Here is a 20,717-nt window from a genome sequence, read left to right on the forward strand (position 1 = left end):
GACGACGAAAACGAAAAGTCAACAACGAAGGATCTCAGTCTCAAGCAACGAAAAATATGTAACGTCTAGGAAAAAAAGTAAGTCGTACACAATCGGCCGTCAAGGACGAGACGTCGGTAACTATACAACATGTATACGCAAACGCAAACGGCGTAAACGCCCTGCTTGACACCCCATATACGACTACGCGACTATTATACATCAGCGACGACATTACACATATAATAACATAATGCATTTAATCGTATCGTGTGCGCTTTACTATATTTGTTATTGTTTCTTTTCTTTTTTTTCTTGCCATAACAATCCGTAAAAAACGTGTATAGGCGGTGTACAGGCAAAGCTCTGAGGCGGCGGTCCCGCTGGGCGTAGTCCAGATTTAAAAAAAATCACGTATAACAATACGTGCATCTGTGTGTGATGTATATATGTATGAGTATGAATGCATATGCGAGTGCGTGTGAGCGTGCGCGTTGTTTCTTATTATTTTTTTTTCATTTTGGATTTCAAGTCTCACACGACTGGAATACTCAAGTGGGGCTGAGGTCGCACCGGGTAGGACGTACATATAAAACAAGAGGCAAGCACCGGCCGCTCACCAGTGACGATCATCGCGTTACCGCCCGCGAAAGTGAACTCGATTTTATAAATTCATAATATTATTACACTATACTATAATAATTGTATTTTTCCCGAGTGATTTATACATCGCCGTATTTTAATAAAACACAACATTACCATTATTAAATTTTATTAGACGTGGTCAAGATGAACATTTATCTACTCGCTTCCGTCTTGCTCATCGCAGCATATCAAGGTAACAACTGCACTGATACAAAAAATATAAATAATATAGTAAAACAAATCAATGTATACAGCTAATAATCTTAATATGCTATAACCTATCTACCTATAAATTATATGCTCCAAAATAATCTATTGCTCAGTATTTTATAATACAACTTTTATTACGTCTTAAGAAACGACATAACTATTGACGCGAATTTTAACAACAATAAAACTTCGAGAATTCGGATACAATTACCACGTTAACTGTTTTTATAAAGTATTTTCTTCAAATTTTGGAAAAAACCTCACTTAACGTCTGCTTCTATATTATGCGTATTTTAATAATATAATACTGCAAGCTATACGTCGTTTTGTGTGTATGCTGTTTTAGACATATATCTAATTTCCGTTGGTTTATGTAACACACAGTTTGTTTGTATTCCCGAAAATCCATCGATATATTTTCAAGGCGACACATACGATGTGTTACATCATGAAACCAGGACACGCAGAGATCGGTGAAGCAATATAAATATACGCGTATATGGGTATATAATACAATATAATATAATGCGTTCGAATATTAAATTATACGCCACGACAGGTAATAGTGTGACTTATATACGTCGCACGTACCGTAAATTATGTCACTTTATAGTAAAATTATACAGGTAACATTGCACCCGACATATTAATAATATAATAGTATAATACCTATATAAACGTAGTTCTTTCCTACATAATATCATTAATGTGTGTATCGCGCGTATAAGAATGGCGAAGAGTGAAAGAAAAAGAAAAAAATTTCAGTACGATTGATAACTATACCTATATAACATTATGATTATGGTCTATCGGCAGTGTGGGAAAAGTGAAATTTCGATAAGTTCCTTCCTCATATGTATCGTCATATAGAAAATTCCACTACCCACGCGAAACATATATTCCACATACGCGAACATGCATACGAACAACCCGATTGTAAAATTGTACAAAAAATAACGAATTGATTAAGTATAAATTTATGTACAAATTAAAAAGATAAATACGTGTGGTTTGAAGATTTCCATATTTTTCACGAAAGAAATATTGGTTACATTTCCCTCAATGCTAAAATAAATAAATACTTCATCTATTCAGATTTTTTTAAGCCCAATGCCAATTTTTTTTTTGCTCACACCCCTTCTCATAACTAAAAATTAATGATAGTAAAAGCTAATTACATACATGTCATGTAACTTGATAGTAAAATAAAATTCAACAATAAAAATGAATTATAAACCCAAGATGCCCATACCAAAAAAATAACGTTCAGGGCAAACATTGCACCCCATCACACCACTCACTGAGACTTTTAAATTTTATCTACGAATACCTTGCATGGTTATTTTCTACTTAGGGAGGTTAGAAATTATTATGTATCACTGCGTATTGTTATATGACAACGACGCGCCTCCAGTTGTATTCTGTATAGGCAAGGCGCATAAACACCGTTCGTTTCATAGGATCGTAAAATATGATGTAATATTGTAATGACAAACAGGCGAGCTATATTAAAACCAAAAATAATAAGCAAATAAATAGCTCTCGGGGTGCGGTCGGACCAGAGTAAACACGTACCAGCTATAATAGGCTTATGCGCGTGTGACAGGTGGAAAAATTACGATAATTAAAAGTGCCCATAAAAAACTCGTGCCTGCAGTGTAGACGTTCAGTGACTTGTGTGTAATGCTTGTGAGGTAACCTCCACGCTCGACGAAGACGCGGGGTGGCAGTGAGAGGGAGAGATTTAAGACTTATAAACAGGCGTTCCTACTAAATTTTCATGAACCGGAAGACTAGATGTGTGTGTGTTCATTACATAATCACCCAGACGTTTTCGAACCCAAAGACGGAGGAGACGTAACGCCGCTGCCTAACCCTTTTCTCTCTCCCTCTCTCACTCTCTCTCTCTCTCTCTCTCTCTCTCTTTCTTTCCATTTCTATCTGCTTCCACTGACTGCAACGGCACGGCCACTCACCTCTAGCGACGACGGCCACTCCAAAATCTGACGGCGTCTAATGAATAATGGATTGCCGATATAATAATAATATTAAAACGAATGGAGACACGATCGGTGAGCTCACGGAAAACGCGCATATATTATCAATTACGCAACATCATACCACTCGAATGCCATATACATATTATGGTATATAAAAATATAGGTACCTATATAGAAATAATACTAATAACAAATAATTATATATCAACTCGTATACCGAGATAAAGAGTTTTGTCAACTTTTAGGCACGCCCAAGGACGGCGATAACCTATATTATATTTTATAATATGTGTCTTATGTCTGTGTGTATATTGTGTTATGCAGACAAATAAATATATATTATACGACATAACACAGTGGCCGAGTGATATAATAATATAATTCTATTTTCTCTGCAGAAGAATGTCGCATGTAACTAGATTATGCAGCGCGCGCATGCGTTTGATATTATCATTATTAATATTATTATTATTAAATACTCGCACCCATTGCCTATAGGACCATAAAAACAAGTTCGCTTTCTATAATAATTGTCGAGGCGATGCCGCCGTATTTGCTTGGGCTTGGCCCGGTTTTCGTCTTCCTGTAACACCGTACGTCCACGGTCATGTCATTATGATATAACAATAATATATAATTTCATAAGATATATTATTATAATACCTAATATTATTATTGAGTAGTCACAAATTGGTAATACATTCACGTTCTAGACTCATTCATTAACCAATAAACTACTGAGCAATAGACTTCAATGTATGGGGGACAAGGGTCTTGACGGTCTTATGCTTACGTATGTGGTATGCAGTTTATATACCTTTACGCAATGTCCGACGATGGTGATTGATATAATAGGAGATCCATAAACGCGCGTGATTGCAACACCCGCGCGCGAGACACATCACAATATTTTATTGAATAAATTATTAATCATAATATAATATACAAAGAGAGAGAGAGAGAGAGTGTATCTGTCATTTTTATTATTAATAAATATTGTCCTTCTTCGGTTTCCTGCGTAACACGAGTGACCTATACTTAAAAGACTATATAATAACATATTACATATACACTAAAATAACGAGCTTGGAGTGTGGAAATAAAAACAAATTCGCCTATATAACTAAAACCGGCTGCGATCTTCATCTGATTCGCCGGCGGGACATAGCGTGCGTGACCCACACGAGTGATCAACGACATCGACAATCGTACCTATATAGTCAAAACCGGATACAACTACGTATATTATGTATTATTACATAGCGTACACGTATTAATATATTATTATTACCTATATACGACGTGTGTCATAATAATTATCATCATCATTTTTGACCCAGAAACCTGGGGCAAGTTCCATTCCAGGTGTTTCGCAATCGCCAATGGTTACAGAATATCCACCGCTACAATGCGGACACCATAAAAAAAGTACCAATATAAAATAAGTATTTATTGTACTTATGTAGGTTTATACATCCGTCGCAATATAATATACGGACGCATTACTCGTGCAAACTCGTAGGCGGCCGGCCGGGTAGGGTAGGACGACAATTGTTTTCGTACACCATTGTACGTACACGCCAACGGACGCGTTCAAATAAAAAATAATATAACGACAAGAGATAGATATGGAGAGAAGCGAGATGAAATAAAAAGCTGCAGAATCATACGGTAAAGGTCATTGCGCGATACAATTCCATGGGTCCGGAGGCAACTACAATTGTATAGGTAGGTATAAGCGTTTTCTGTGTACATCGCGATACGCTGCAGTGATCCGGACCCGTCGTATGTGATACTATTATTAAATACAATGCGCGTATTCTAATAACTCGTATGAGAAGGCCTGTGCACTTGTATGAGAGCTAAAAAATATTATAATTACATAACCTCGTCGTCGCGGCGGCAGCTACCATGGTTTGAATACCTTCGTCGCTACTGCCGTCTTCGCGACGCGTTGCATAAGACGACCGGACACAATGGGGCGCGCCCCAAGGTCCTGGGAAACAACTATATTATAATAGTAATAGTACCTACCTATAACAAGCGTCGCGGTATGTTTATTAAAATTATAATTGTCGTCGTCGCGCCTATATAATATATATATATATCTATAAAGTATTATATACGTGATAAATAATTATAATGTGCTTTTCGTAATTATATGCGCAGTTCACGGCCAGAGAGAAGAGTTCAAGTGCCCAGACGACTACGGGTTCTACCCGCACAGCATATCTTGCGACAAGTACTGGAAGTGCGACAACAATGTGGCTGAGCTAAAGACTTGCGGTAACGGTCTAGCATTCGACGACACCGACCCCAAGTACCTGAAAGAGAACTGTGATTACTTGCACAACGTTGACTGCGGCGCAAGAACACAATTGGGTAAGAATCGGTTGACAATTTTATAACAATTGTAAAGCGTTGACTTCCACAATGTTTTCTGCGACGATCCGTCACGTGTAAAACCTATTTTATTATCTTCTTTCTTTCATTTGCATCAGACTTCAGACATAACTATATATAATACTCTCAAATAGTTTTCTTGGCGATAACTACCTGTTTCTATAATATTTTGAACTTCTACTCTACAATTTTTGATTCCTAAATTTATTAAGTATTCTTACATTACTTCAATTCATATTTTCTTTGCTCAGCCTTGAGATCTTCTTCCTTGAGGTTTCTATATTCTATTTCCGTAGCCTTACTGTTTTATAAATTCTTTTCTGCTCCACTTCTCGTTATGAGACCTAACCATTATATATCCTTTGCTTCTCAAATGAATCCAGTCACAAGTACAACAATAGTTATAGATTATAATATTTATAGTACCTCGTTTTGTGACAATAACTTACATAATTTACCCGCTTCAGAACCTGCCGTTGGTGGACCCCACTGCCCAAGATTATACGGAATCTTCCCCGACGATGTTAAGTGCGACACCTTCTGGAACTGTTGGGCGGGTGAGGCTAGCAGATACCAATGTTCTCCAGGTCTGGCTTACGACCGCGAATCCAGGGTGTGCATGTGGGCCGACCAAGTACCAGAATGCAAAGTCGATGGTTAGTATATTATATTATATATAGTGTGTATAGCGTGTATATAATATAGTATTTTAGTCAAGCATGTACACATAAATTGTACGCAATAACGATATATGAATTCAGCAATCGTGCGGATATCGATTTAAATAACGGCGTTTTTTTTTTTTGGTCCACCGTAGAAGTAGCAAATGGTTTCAGCTGCCCGGCTGCCGGTGAATTATTGGCATCCGTCGGATCTTTCAGCAGACACGCTCACCCAGACGACTGCAGGAAGTACTACATTTGTATGGAAGGCTCGGCCAGAGAATACGGTTGCCCAATTGGCACAGTTTTCAAAATCGGCGATACCGACGGAAGCGGAAGTTGTGAGAACCCCGAAGACGTTCCCGGATGGTATGCAAACATGACATATTTATTATAGTTTTATCCATTAAGTATTTCGACGCGTGTACTCACTACTCACTCTCTACAATGTTATAGACGTGAAATAATATGAATGAATGTAACACTATATATAATTAGTAATTACCCTTATGGGTTATGACGCTGCATACATGCATAGTAGGTATATATAGCACAATGATTTAAATTCGAACACAATGTTCATATTTCCGTAGTAGGTTGTGATAATTTTACATTTTGCTCGTTTTGATACTTTTCATTTCTAAAATGTTTTACCTATAAATCTGTATTTTCAGTTTTACAATCGTTTCGTGTAATAATACGCATACGTATATTTAGGATACATATTCTGCATTCTACAGCTCAGATATATTCTAAATACTTAACATCCATAGCAAACCGTTTGCGACTAAAACAAAATGGCTTATTCTATTCATGCACCTTCTTACGGAGTATATAACGTAACAATTTAAATTTTCCACACGTAAACGTTGTTGTAAATCGTAATAATATTATAACATCATCTGATGAATAAATAATTTTTTGGTTATGCGATGGTGAATTTACATTATTATAATCACCAAAAAGTCGTCAACGTTATGATGCTCTGACATAAATCGTACGCCTTTTCTTAAAAGAGTTTGTGAGTACGCGTGAAAAATTACTTTTAACATACTATATATCTACGATTAATATCTCGGCGTGCATGATATGGTTGCATGCGGTCTTCAAACCGTCATCGTCGCGAGGGTTAAGCGTGATAAAAACCGTAGACGCACAAGTGCATGGGCCACGCGACGGACGAGGATACTTCTCGGACGGTTTCTTCTGTATAATACATAATTTACGGATTGATATAAGCCGTTATTTTTCTCTTTTAAACCGTTTAAGTCTCCGAAAGTGCACGCGCTCAAACTTTCTTTGTATACCTATACACCGCGTATACGCACAAATTATAGTATATCATTATTATTATTATTATTATTATGCACATTAAGTCAAAGGTGCCACGTGAGCGTTTATTATATTATATTATTCCATCGTTTAATACTTTAATGCATATTTTTTCTTCCTTTTTACCTTTTGCGAAAGTGCTTTTACGAAAACAAACATTATACGACAATTTGCAATTATAATGTGCAGATACAAACGTGTGGTAGGTACAAAATTATAAACCACCGCAGCAGAGAGAGGCATGCTTATTAAAGCGATAGTCGAGTGTGAAAACGTTTTTTTATTGCGGTATACATAAATTGTTATACATAGATAATTTCACGAGCCAATTGGCAGTTCTAGACGCGCCGTCAAGAACGAAATATCACCACCGTAATCTCCGCGCCACGATATTTATTAGATACATACTTGTATGTATAACTACGTAATTTCAATAATGATAATACATAATATAATATAATAAATATAAACACAACACATTTAGCGTAACTATATAATGACCGGGTGCGTGCGTGCATAACGATATAGGTATTATATTACGTGTGTGTGGGTAGCGCGTGTGCATAATCTGCGTGGTATGCGTCTACGACGTACATTTAACATTATATATATATACATACATAGGTGCATAGACGTGTCTATATACAAATACAATTATAATATTATATCGTCCGAAATCGTAAAAAATGTAAATGTGTATCGCGTTTGAACCACACAAAAAGTGAAAGCGATACTATGCTTCTAAATATTATATTATACGGACCACTGTATACACTATACATATATAAGTATCTAACACTAAATACAATGATCTGCAACAGCCAACAGTATACAAATATTTGTTGTCCCGCCGGCTTTGGCGTACCTACCTGTTTTTAACCCGCGGCGATCGAGGAAAAAGTTCCTGGTCTTGCATACATCATACATATAATATGTAATAACAATAATTTAACAATTTTACGACTGCATGTTTTAAAAATTAAAAAAACTATACGATAATTGATCGCGATGCCAATGAAAAAAAAATGACGTCATACCGAGGAGTGGGAAAATTGTCTGTTCTATAGGTTTTTACTTTGTATATCTATCACCTTACCGCTGAGGAAAAAAAATTAAATTTAAATACCTGCAGCTCGAATTCCTCCGGACGACGCGTATATTATGTTTCATGCACCATCTCTCAGCCATCTTTCCGCGGTGCAGATTTGCAGCTCAGGGTTAAATTTTTTATGTGGCTATGATGCACTCACGAAATTCAATTCATATTTGGCCTGAGTTCAACTGCAGTCGTGTGGTCAACATCAGTCGTGTGTGCAATTTTTATTTTATATGACCTAACGAATATTAGCATAATCATAAATACGCACAATTACATAATATACAGTAAGTTCCGAAACGATGTCGCATATTAAATCCGCGACCGTCCTTAACGACTCGGCGGCGATGCTTGAGACCAAGACCTGTTAAATCAATAATAATTAATAATTATTGTTGTTACAATTGACATTTTGAAATTTATTTTTTCAACGTTCACAACGAACAACCCGACAACCGCCCCGCTACCTTGAAATCATACTTGCACTCAATGACACCGTGTACCTATGTATATATGTATACTGTATATATAATTACCACAGATTTAATGTTTTTCTTGATATCGTGCGGAATTGTTTGACTCTGTCGCATCCTTCAGGATTTTTTGACTATCCGCAAAACATGCACATATAAAATGCATTATGTACTATAATATTATACATTCAAATGTTTAAGTGTACCTACCTATATAATATAAGTACATATACGATATACCTACGTTGACATTTGTATAGGTAGTGATACTTCATACATTTAGTAATATACATTAGCATAATATTAGTATAAAATATATAATAACGACTCGGCAACAACCGTGAACGGGGTTAAAAAAATTCAAAACAAACCTACCTATGTGTGTGTGCAGTGAGGACTACTACGGCGACCTGGACCTGAAGGCGATCAGGAAGAGCGAACTGTTGGCCGGACTAGAGAACAAACCTAAACAATCATCGTCAGCTGAGTCCAAGTCAGCACCAGCCGCACCCAAGCCACAACCCCAGAGACAGCAACAGCAATCCAACAGGCCGCAACCCCCGCAGCAGTCCAACAGGCCACAACCACAACAACTCCCCGTCTCCTCGCAGTCATCCAAAGACTACGAAGACGCTTAGACTAAAAGATAACGACAGCGGCGTAACTCGCCCGCGGTGACGGACACACCACACACACACACACACACTTACACACAAATACGCAAACACAAGGACTTTTTGAAAGTTTTTACTTAAGGTTTTTGAATTGTGTGAGTACCGAGTTTTCTTTCCCTCCCTCAACCCCTCTACTGTATACTACCCATGTCCAACGCATATAAATATAAAACGATTTATATATATGTAAAGAGGATTTATATACAGGTGCTCACACAATTTAATACGTTTTTTTTAATTATTATTATACTTATTATTATTGTGTTTCCTTTTTTTATACGCTTTTTTTTTTTTTAATCGACGTCGTATTTTAATTCGATCGATATTCCAGTCTGATAAACTTGATAATTTATCGCTGTTCCCATGATTATTTTCTAAACAGTTCCGATAAAGTACTGGCGCATTGATACGACGACGGCATCAGCTGCAGCCACAAATTACTGCTTTTACTGCTATGTCTAGTCCATGACTATTGCACACACGTTTTTGTTAATATAATTATCTTATTTAAGCGCGAAAATCAAAATAAATAAACCCCATTAAACTATCCGAATATCTCACAACACAATCAATAAAATATGTGTACTTATATATACACTTCGTACATGTATTAATATTAAAATCCCAACCGTTATAATTTAGGTAGGTGAATTGTCCCGTTCACGATACATTGCATTTTTTAAATATATATGTATAAAATAATTAAATCAATTTATATAATATACTATATGAAAAATATTTTGTACAAATTACGCTCTTTAATTTTACAATGTGTACTTGTCTTTATAATAATTATGTTTTTTATTATTGTAAGTTTATTAATAATTATATACCTAAATTAAAAACATAGTTATTATATTAAATATATTAATATATATATTTGAATACATACATTTTTACATTGTTCATCATTCATCGCTACCCTTGCCATGATAATTATTCCGTCGCAATAAAATTAAATTCGTCCCAAAGTTTTCTATACCTACGTTTATAAAATGTTACGACGCTTCAAATGCCGAAGGAAAATATTATTATTGTTTTTCATAAACAGCAAGGGAAACATGTAGTAAAACATACTGTACAAAACACAAAATATGTACATAATATTATAACAGTATATAAATACATAGGTATTAAGGTATTACATTTCTATTATAACAATATAAATTGTATATACCAACATGTTTTAAGGTTACACGTTTCTTGCATGCGGCTAACAAGAGCGCTTTTCATATCTATCTATAATGCAAGTAGCCGGCTATGGGTATTTGTAGCTTTCAATATGCGTCTATGCAAATTTTTATTTTAAAACTTAAAACTTTTCAGTTTTTAAAATGTCCATCATCTTAATGTTGAGGTTATAAAGCTTTTGATTGTACGAGCATACTAATGAATATTGATATTACCTATGCCCTATTATATTGTACATAAATTCACTTAGTCTTCTCGATATTCATACTTACTTAGATACTTCTCTGGAATTTTAGATTGTGTTGAATTATAAACAGTGGTGTTTGAGGAGTAAACTAGCTACGAGTGTTCGACGTGTACCCATTTAACATTATATGTTAAATATTGGCCCAAATTTTGATGAATTAGCGTATCCCTATACATTGCAAAAATGATGCAAACATGAAAATATACCTTAGTATCTAGTGTTAATAATTAAGTAATCTGTATTCTGTATTAGGTATTATTTTTTATATTATGTCAATCGAATATATAATATTACATTCATCAACTGTCTAGTGTCTATAAGTAAGAATCACAGAATAAGTCAAAATTTAGAATTGTGTAACAAATTATTAAATTGTATCATTACCAGTTACCAAGTATAACATATGTTGGTGTGGTTAATCATAGTTTGTGACCGCGGTTATTGCAATTTTTTCAATAAAATGTTCGAGTTACCTCCACGATGAGAAATAAGGATTTTGCGTTTTTTCAAGATAAATATTAAGTTAAATGTTATATTTGAACTATGAAATAATTTAAATACATAGGTATATATATATTTACAGCTTTTTAAGGGTCGGGTCAGATCAGTTTTGGGCTTATAAAATCACAATATTAATTTAATAATATTTACCTACAACGTTATCTTATATTAAATTTATCAATGGGCGTATGGTACATAGGTACCGTTTTATACCAACCCTATGGTTACACCATTGATTATAATAAACATATAGGTATTGTAACACCAATATGAACTGTGAGTTTTGCAATTGAGCAAGTCAAATTTACTATAAAAGCACCTATACCTAATAGTACCATTTACATTACAACTAATATCTTTGACTCGTGTTGCATATTCCTAACCTAACCTGATCTGTCCGAATTCGTTTGATCTTGAAGAGACGCATTAAAACGATGTGTTGAATATTGCAATATGCCCAGTGTAACTTGAACCGCTGCTGGGAGTAAACAACACTCGAGATAGGCATAAGTACTGTACCTACCTAATACGGTGAAACTTACATATACATACGAACAACATTTAACGAAACGTTTTGTTTAACAAATTATCTCGGAGAACCATAACCTTCATTGTTAACCCGTGCATAAATTCTATTTAAGGAATTTCGCTATGCCGCGAATCTTTTTTGTTCCCCAGTCGACTTTTGTTATAATATTATGATGAACAAGAAGTTTCACTGTATATAACTATTGTACAAAACAAATAATTGTGGTCAATAGTTCAGTACCTATTGATTTCAACGGCGATGTCGTTTAGTAATAATGTGTTATATGTGTGGTGATTAAACACGATAAAAAAAAAAAAAAAACAATTTTAAACGACAGAAATATAACAATATAATTGAACAGGTATATGAAACACCGGATACTTACAAAATTAGATTAACACAGGTACTCAAAAACAATTTCACGTACAAACCATAGCTATAACCACCATAGCTATTACGTGGCGTGCTAAAAAAGGAAATAATGCATTGTTGTTATTATTAATTACTTATTGCAATTTGTAACGTATACCCTGACAATAGATACCAACTATTTTTGGGTTCGGTAATAGCGTGGGTTTATCCACACCTTTGCCGCGGTTTATAGTCTTAAGAACTACTGTACGATGATAAACCAACGGACATAGATACGACCAGCCATCAGAACGAAAGTTTTCCGAACAGCTTTGCTCGGACGGTACTATAATATGCAATATTACGAAAAAAAAAACCAATACATAAAAAGAAAGTCGTCTATCACAGCACGTTTGCAATAAATTTAATCAAGTTTAAATAATTGTGTGGTGTTACTTACGGACGGTTTCTTTAGTTTTTTGGTCACGTAGTAGATACAAATCTAACAACTGTATAATACAAATCCTAAAAGAATACACACGCATGATGTCGCAGTTAACACAAACCTAACATAAAATAAAAAGAATAAGAAGTATGAAATATTAACACATTAATAATTTTTACACGAATTGTTTTAATACGATCGTGTTTAACGTTGAACGTAAATTAAAGATCACATATTAATAAAACAAAACATTTTTAACAGTTAATATTTCTTTTACGTTTATAGTGAAGACTACTACGGAGATGTTGACCTAAAAGCACTGCGAAAAATTGGATACAGACGTTGATTGTGAGGTGCACAATTCCTCAACCTGAACCAAAGATATTTCATCAACGGAAGCCAAATAAAAACGGACATTGATTAGGATACCAAACATGCCGTTGTCAAAATACATATTATACATATATACATACATTAGCTTGCCAAAAAAATAAATGCTTTTTTTATATATTGTATTTTATTGTTTTGATCAAATAACATAATTTCTTAACTTTATACAAAATATCATTCTGAAACAATAATATTTATATATCATGACTAGAATGTAATATATATAAATATATATATATATATTTAGGTTATATATTGCTTATATTATAAAATGTTTAAGTTTGCATAGAAATAATTTAAGCCAAAATATTTAACTAAAACTTGGTACATAATGAAGCAAAAGAAAATGTTTTAAAAATCACAGTAAAATACATTATATGCGGGTAATATAATAACCTGAGACATTTCGGCTGTGACACCGTGACTAGTCACATAAAAAAAAAAACAAACAAATTGAGCAAACAATTTAAAACAGAACACAAACAATATTAAAACACAAATGTAAGTAGCAAAAATAAAGAAATAAATAAATATGGCTGTCAACGTTTTTGATTTTACTACACTAAACAAACTTTGATCAACAAATCAAAGTGTTTTACATAGTTCTTAATTAATAAATTATGTTTTAATATAATATATATATACTCACTTTCTTAATAATAAGAATTTAGCGAGTAGATTCACCAGTTAATAGACAAATAATAAGGAACTGGTTACCAGTTAAATTTCATGTTCATGTTTGTTAAACATTCTCATAAAATATTAATATTATACTATAATTGAATCTGAATTGCTAATTGCAATCGCACAACTGTTCAACACATATAACAATAATGAAATGTGCATCAAGTAAAAAAAATTAACAGAAAAAATTAAAAAGTAACTTTCAGCGACTGGAATAGTAACTAGATCTGTCATACAATTAATTAGGTATAATATGTTTAACATTATTTTGCATAATTTAATATTATAATATTATGTATAAGTTGTCTTTTTAAATTGCTAAATTAAATAAATATATCAAAAATGATTTAATAATTTATGTTATAACGTTCTAATTAAGCTGTTTAATTCACTCACTGTTTTTGGGAACAGATTCTTTACGTCTCTGTCCACACAGTAGTTGTCATATATCATTAAATTGGCAAACGACACGTCTACGTGGTTGAGGCGTGTATCTTCGATCTTTTTCTTCCAATTTTGGTTGACCAAATAATCGTTGTTGGTAAAATGTATGAAGAGGTGACGATCCACTTTCAGATAGGCGACGTGGCGGAGGAGTTGGTGGAACAGGAGATACATATCGTCTAGATAATGCTGGAGAACCTTCAAAAGTTTTACGTACTGGTGCTGGAGAGGCAGGACACACTTCACGTCTTGTTACTAATGGCGACGAAATTGCTGGTGTGTTTTGGTTTCGTGGAGGAGGACTAGGAGGAGTTTTGCTCCATGGAGCAAATTTGAGGTAGGTAGATATCAGACTCTTCCTTGGACTAGGTTTGGGTGAATCTGAGGGATTAATTTCTTTAGGAGAATTTCGTTCAAAACGACTTGGAGATACAGAAGATGACCTAGAAAAAAATTGAAGTCATTTATATCATAAAAACATAAAATTAAGATAATTTAAATTTAATAAAACCAATTTTACTATTCTCACCTAGAATGATGTTGGTTTTGTTGATGATAAAACCGTTGCAGTACTAATGGACTAGTATTGGCAGAAACATTGCCACCATTTGTCAATTGTCCCGTCAATTGTTTATACGGTGACAACAACACTGAAGGAGGCACATCCATACTTGGGAAACGTTTCACAGGTTTTGGAGAGTCAATTACCAAATTTCTAAACAAATTAATAACAAATAATTTAATTTATTTATATTGATTTAACTGTAATTGTTGAACTATAATAGCTTTAAACTAATAGTTCTTAATAAAAAAAAAAATTATTTAACTAACCCATTGATTTTGTTTTTATCAATTAAACTTAATGAAGAAAATTGATGATCTGACATCTTACGGACACTAATAGGAACGTTTTCTACAGCCGGTTTTTCTATTCTGTAAATTACATTAAATGTTAATAACGTTAATTTTTAAATTATTTATTGAAATACATATCAGCCACTCTACAAAAACATAACAAAAATTAAGTCTATAAACCCTAAATAAAGTTTAAATTACTTGAGTAATATATTTTGACTTGTGGCTTCAGCATACCATTCAGCAACATTTACTGTTTTTAACATATATTTTTGTAAAAATGGGTGTTCTAATAATTGTTTGTATTTTGGTCGTACTTTGTAATCTTTAATCAAACTAAAGAATAATACATTTAAATTATAAAAAATAGCAAATTAAATTAATCAATGTTTTTCAAATGCATACCAGCTAGATACAAAATTCCTAAATTCTAACGTAAACTCTTGATCTTGTGGAAGTGAAGGAGGGTCATCATTTAAAACTCGACTCAACACTTCAAAATCACATTTACAATCACGGTATGGAAACACGCCTGTTGCCAATTCAACTAATGTAATGCCCAAACTCCAAATATCTGATCGTATATCATAATCTAGTTGTCTAGGTTCAATTCGTTCAGGCTGAAAACCCAACATTTAATTAATATAATTAAATTAATTATTACTCGATTTTATATATTAACTTATAAATACATACGGCCATGTAAGCAGCACATCCAGCATTTTTAGTACGAGCTTTAGAATCAACTAATCTACCCGAAATACCAAAGTCGCATAGTTTTACATTTCCTCTTTCGTCCAGCAAAATATTTGATGGTTTAACATCTCGATGTATAACATCATGAGACTCTTTTAAATAGCTTAATGCTTTTACAGTCTAAAACACAAAATTTTTAATTATATCAATTATTTAATTTTACGGATTTTTTATACTAACATGTAATGCAACTTTCCCAAGTACATCTTCTGGGATTGGTGCCTTAAGTCTTCTCAAAAGACGATCAAAACAGGTAGCCATCAGTTCCATACATATACACACATCAGATTCAGTGATAAATGCACCCAAACATTTAACAATATAAGGACAGTCATGAGATTTGAGTACAACTTCAAGATCAGTCGTAATACGTTTATTTTCTTCACTATTTCCAGACCTTCTCATTTGCTAAATAATATGAGAAAAAAATAAAATATAATTAGTCATAGAATTAAATAATCCAGAAAAGTTTCACTCACTTTGACAGCTATTTCAGTATTACTAGGTTTGTGCAACATTCTGACAACATGACCACATGTACCACTTCCTAATTCTCCGAGATGCTCTAAATCTTTTAACTCAGTTTTATATTTCTAAACAATAAAAATAAATTGATTTAAACAATAATAACACTTTTAAGCATTAAATACTATACTAACAATTCCATTAATTGTAAGTAAACCACTCATTTTCATGATCTGTTTCATCTTGACTTCAACTTCAGAAGTGTCCTCAACCCTCGGTTGCATCAATACGCTTACCGGTAGGTCGATATGTTTACGAGTCCTAGTCGGCGTACCCATGTCACCAACTAAAATTAACGGAGGAAAAATATAATATAGCCATCAAGGTCATGATGATGTCCTTTTTAGTATATATGTTACACAATTTCTACAGGAGAAAAAACCGAACTGGGCGTTGCATACTCACGTTGTTTGGGCCTTCTCCCTGATCCCTGTCGAGGACTTGAGAGTGATGGAGGTGGCATCTCCTCAATGGTATCGCCGTCCGCCTTCAATCGGGCCTGTAGATTCAAAATTTTGTTCTCCAGAAACGAAGTGGTCATTTTCGATGAATCTTGTAGAAAACGTTAAACGTGTTTTCATCAATTAAACTTAAATCGCTGACGATGCACAACACGTCCTTAAACTCATGGTACAAGTACAACTAACACATACTTAAAGAATAAATACTATTTTTAAACACAATTTTCGGGAAAATTTATCAATTATTAAATTTGATGTTATTTTTATTGGCAGCGAAATCGTCCGTCAATGGTATTCACTATTCTTATCACGAACCCTTGACAGGTATGTACAGTAGGGCCAGTGCTTAAAGAACCAAAAAAATCAATATGATTTCAGCATAGCCAACCTACTCCAGGCGCCTTATCACCGCCACCTTACAATGATAATACACGTACACGAATGATAACAAGAGATGAAAATACAAAGACGATTTTATATAAATGTGGCTGTTGTGTGCTTGATCAAGACGATTTTGTCTACGTTCTTTTAACACCGCTCGACTACCGACTACTGTCATTAGAAACTCACTGACGTTTTTCAATAAATGGGTAAATTATATTTGTTATTTTTTTTAATATTTAACAAAAATCGATTTAAAATTGCATTTAATCTGATTTAAAATTTACGCCTTAATTGTTTACCTAAACATCCAAATAGTAACAAACTAACAAATTTTTATGTTTTTAACTTTTCAGGTATATTGTTTTTAAAACACACACAATGGGCTTAACATTATCAACAGTTTTCACCCGTTTGTTCGGTAAAAAACAAATGCGCATACTGATGGTTGGCTTGGATGCAGCTGGTAAAACTACCATACTTTACAAGCTAAAATTGGGCGAAATCATCACAACCATACCGACAATAGGATTCAATGTTGAGACAGTCGAATATAAAAATATTGCATTTACAGTTTGGGATGTGGGTGGTCAAGATAAAATCCGTCCTTTATGGCGGCACTACTTCCAAAACACCCAGGGACTGATATTTGTCGTAGATTCTAATGATCGAGAAAGAGTAGCAGAAGCAGAACGAGAGCTACATAACATGTTGCAAGAAGACGATCTCAGAGACGCCGTATTGTTAGTATTTGCGAACAAACAAGATCTTCCCAATGCTATGAATGTATCGGATCTCACTAACAAACTTGGACTGAATCAACTTCACCAGAGAAAGTGGTACATTCAGTCTACTTGTGCAACTCAAGGCAATGGTTTATATGAAGGATTGGACTGGCTGTCAAATGAACTAGCCAAATAAAATATTGCACATTGTATTAACTGAAACATCCTTTAATCATTGTTTAAGATTAATTCATTAATAGGTTTGATCTTAAGAATTTAAAATATTTTATTATTTATTTATTTCCTTGTTTCTAAGGACATTATTTTAATATTGGGATAATATAGTGCAGCATTTAATAAATAAGTATAAATCATATGAACGGTGTAAAATATTAACATAATTCTAAAAAAAAATTAAAAAATGTGAAATTGTTTTATCATTTTATTGATGTTTCTTGTTATGTAATGATTAATTTAATATTACTTTTTTACATTCAATATCACATGCATGAATTCTCTCTTGTTGTTACAAACAATATATTTTAGTAGATATGATATTAATTATTGGATCCAATCCATACAGAATAATTTTATCCACCAATTAATAAACCATTGAATTGTCTGTTTGAAAATTTGGTTATTGGTTATACTTATACACGCAAATTTATTATTTTATGATTTATCGCAATAATAAACTGCCAACATTTGTACAAAACTAAGCATATTATTATTATTTTTTTTTTTTTCATCAGTAATTTTACAAATTTTCTCATCAACACTACAGAAGATCAAATAGCCAATACCTAAGATTGAAAACGAGGTAGCAAACGACTAGACAATGATTTCTCGTACAAGGATATACCTAAACATATTATTCATGTGTTATAATTAAAGCTTTTCATAGTTATATTGGGTCTGTTATATATTTCCATACGACTATCACCATGCACCCGAATAGATAACATCCGTCACAAATACGTATAATTATAATAATTGTCTACGAAATACGAATATAATACAATGTGTACACAAAATTTAAGAAATATTAATGAAACAATTTTACATAATATTGTATTATTGTATGAATTCAGAATTTGTCAAATCATCCAGGGTGGTGGTCATTCCTTAACCGTTCAGAGTTACGAATTCGTCGGAAATCACGATTCGAATTAATTCGCACGTACCGGAAGGTGCGTCGCTGAAATCGGTTTACAATACATAACCGTGCGCCGTCAATCTCGAATATTTATTCTTTCTGTCGACGTTTTATTAGCTTCAAAGTCTATCGTAATAACGTTCTTCGTCTCTCTCGGTAAATAATTCATCGGTGCGTCATATAACAGGCGCATTTTTTACTAATATGGTCTCGAGGTGTGTCCCGGTCGTCCTCATTATTGGCTATTACGCCCTTAATAATAATAACATAATATTATTGTCGTTACAACATACCTACTCACGTTTGGTTACAGCAGTGACCGTCTAGTTTTATTTTTTCTTCGGACGCAATTGATTTTCAAATCACATATCTTTTGACGGCAATTATACCGAACGGCGAACGCTATATTTTTCGATATTAACGCCAACGTTTCATAATACATTTTTAGATTAAAATAGGTACATAATATACGTTGACGGTATAATTTAATTGAGTCGTACTGGCCGTACTGCATACAGATTTACACCGACTACCGAGGTACACTAAAATGCATTACCAAGACTGCAGCCTAGACATTTCTCTTAGAATAGATGATTGGTAAATCTATTGCAAGCAAATAACATTAGTGATTTAGACCAAACTTCAAAAATGGAAAGGAAAATCGAATAAAATGTTGCAAAAAAAATTGTGTTCATCGTATGGTCTATATACGTTCATTGGTTTTATTTTAAACATTTATAATTATTAGTGTCAGGGGTGTAATTAAGGGGGATGAGTGCCGAGTGGGATTGATCCCCCCAAAGCTTTTATTTTATCGCTAACATTTTATATTTAAAGGTGTAGGTTACTGTATATGAGGCTTACAAGTTTTGCTAAAAACTTATAACCCCCCAAAAAAAACTAAATTCCTAATTACGCCACTGATTAATGATAATTACACACATATTAACATGCTGAACATATATTAAGTTATTTCCGTCTCCCGAGCATAATACTATACAGCAAATTTACGTTCAGCTTTCGGAATTTACAGCTTAGAGTTGACTTTTAAATTAGATTGAATTGAACAGTTACATATCAAAATTGCATGTTACAATTAGCAAGAACAATAAGGAATTTTCAGTATATTAATTATTAGACAAGATATGATGAAAGTTTATCTATCTATATAGTTACGTTTTAAAAATGCTCACACATCTCGGTTGAAAATGTAAATATTAAAAAAAAACTAACAGATACAACATAAGAAGATGTGCCGTCCTTAAATTTCAAAAGGAATTAAAATTATCTAACCACGCCCAGAGGAGAGAAATCCATAGAAAATACTAAACAATATCATTGATAAATAATTATTTATTATTTATTTATTTTCTCGATTTTTATGAAAGTAGAAAACGATCGGCAGGTTAAACAATTAAATAATAGGGCATTATATTATTGTGTATACTATTATTCTAAATAACTGTTATGGTATTCAAAATGATATTATTTTTAAAATAACGATCAAACGGGGTTGTAAATAGGCTACTAAAAATACGAGTTATTTCCACCGTGGGAAGTCGATTTTACGGTAAGCATATCAATTATTAAAACTGAGGGATA

The 20,717-nt window shown here is 33.4% G+C and overlaps 3 protein-coding genes across 4 annotated transcripts; 2 read left to right on the forward strand and 1 right to left on the reverse strand.

The window, feature by feature from the left end:
* The first annotated feature begins 578 nt into the window (after nucleotides 1-578).
* Gasp (Chitin binding Peritrophin-A domain-containing protein Gasp) lies at nucleotides 579-13,253 on the forward strand. Of its 2 annotated transcripts, none has more exons than XM_015516975.2 (5): nucleotides 579-817; nucleotides 5,004-5,216; nucleotides 5,705-5,893; nucleotides 6,055-6,268; nucleotides 13,024-13,253. In XM_015516975.2, the coding sequence occupies exons 1-5, from the start codon at nucleotides 769-771 to the stop codon at nucleotides 13,082-13,084; spliced, it is 726 nt and encodes a 241-aa protein (XP_015372461.1). In that variant the 5' UTR covers nucleotides 579-768; the 3' UTR covers nucleotides 13,085-13,253. The 2 variants fall into 2 exon arrangements, with proteins under 2 accessions (XP_015372461.1, XP_015372460.2); XM_015516974.2 differs by lacking the exon at nucleotides 13,024-13,253 and adding an exon at nucleotides 9,192-10,367 and having other exon boundaries at nucleotides 580-817.
* A 535-nt stretch (nucleotides 13,254-13,788) lies between these two features.
* On the reverse strand, nucleotides 13,789-17,144 carry LOC107167783 (dual specificity mitogen-activated protein kinase kinase 7-like). The gene is made up of 10 exons (XM_015516965.2): nucleotides 16,798-17,144; nucleotides 16,527-16,678; nucleotides 16,347-16,460; nucleotides 16,048-16,275; nucleotides 15,808-15,987; nucleotides 15,517-15,731; nucleotides 15,313-15,447; nucleotides 15,088-15,189; nucleotides 14,786-14,971; nucleotides 13,789-14,699 (listed from the first exon to the last, which is right to left on the reverse strand). Exons 1-10 carry the CDS (start codon nucleotides 16,931-16,933, stop codon nucleotides 14,255-14,257), a joined length of 1,893 nt encoding a protein of 630 aa, XP_015372451.2. The 5' UTR covers nucleotides 16,934-17,144; the 3' UTR covers nucleotides 13,789-14,254.
* Nucleotides 17,145-17,290: 146 nt separating this feature from the next.
* Nucleotides 17,291-18,678, forward strand: Arf4 (ADP-ribosylation factor 2). The gene is made up of 2 exons (XM_015516966.2): nucleotides 17,291-17,443; nucleotides 17,591-18,678. Exon 2 carries the CDS (start codon nucleotides 17,616-17,618, stop codon nucleotides 18,153-18,155), a length of 540 nt encoding a protein of 179 aa, XP_015372452.2. The 5' UTR covers nucleotides 17,291-17,443; nucleotides 17,591-17,615; the 3' UTR covers nucleotides 18,156-18,678.
* The last annotated feature ends 2,039 nt before the right edge of the window (nucleotides 18,679-20,717 follow it).

The sequence above is a fragment of the Diuraphis noxia genome, unplaced genomic scaffold, assembly GCF_037042655.1.
Source record: "Diuraphis noxia isolate RWA-SAM2 unplaced genomic scaffold, SU_Dnox_SAM2 contig0005, whole genome shotgun sequence".
NCBI classification, from domain to species: domain Eukaryota; kingdom Metazoa; phylum Arthropoda; class Insecta; order Hemiptera; family Aphididae; genus Diuraphis; species Diuraphis noxia.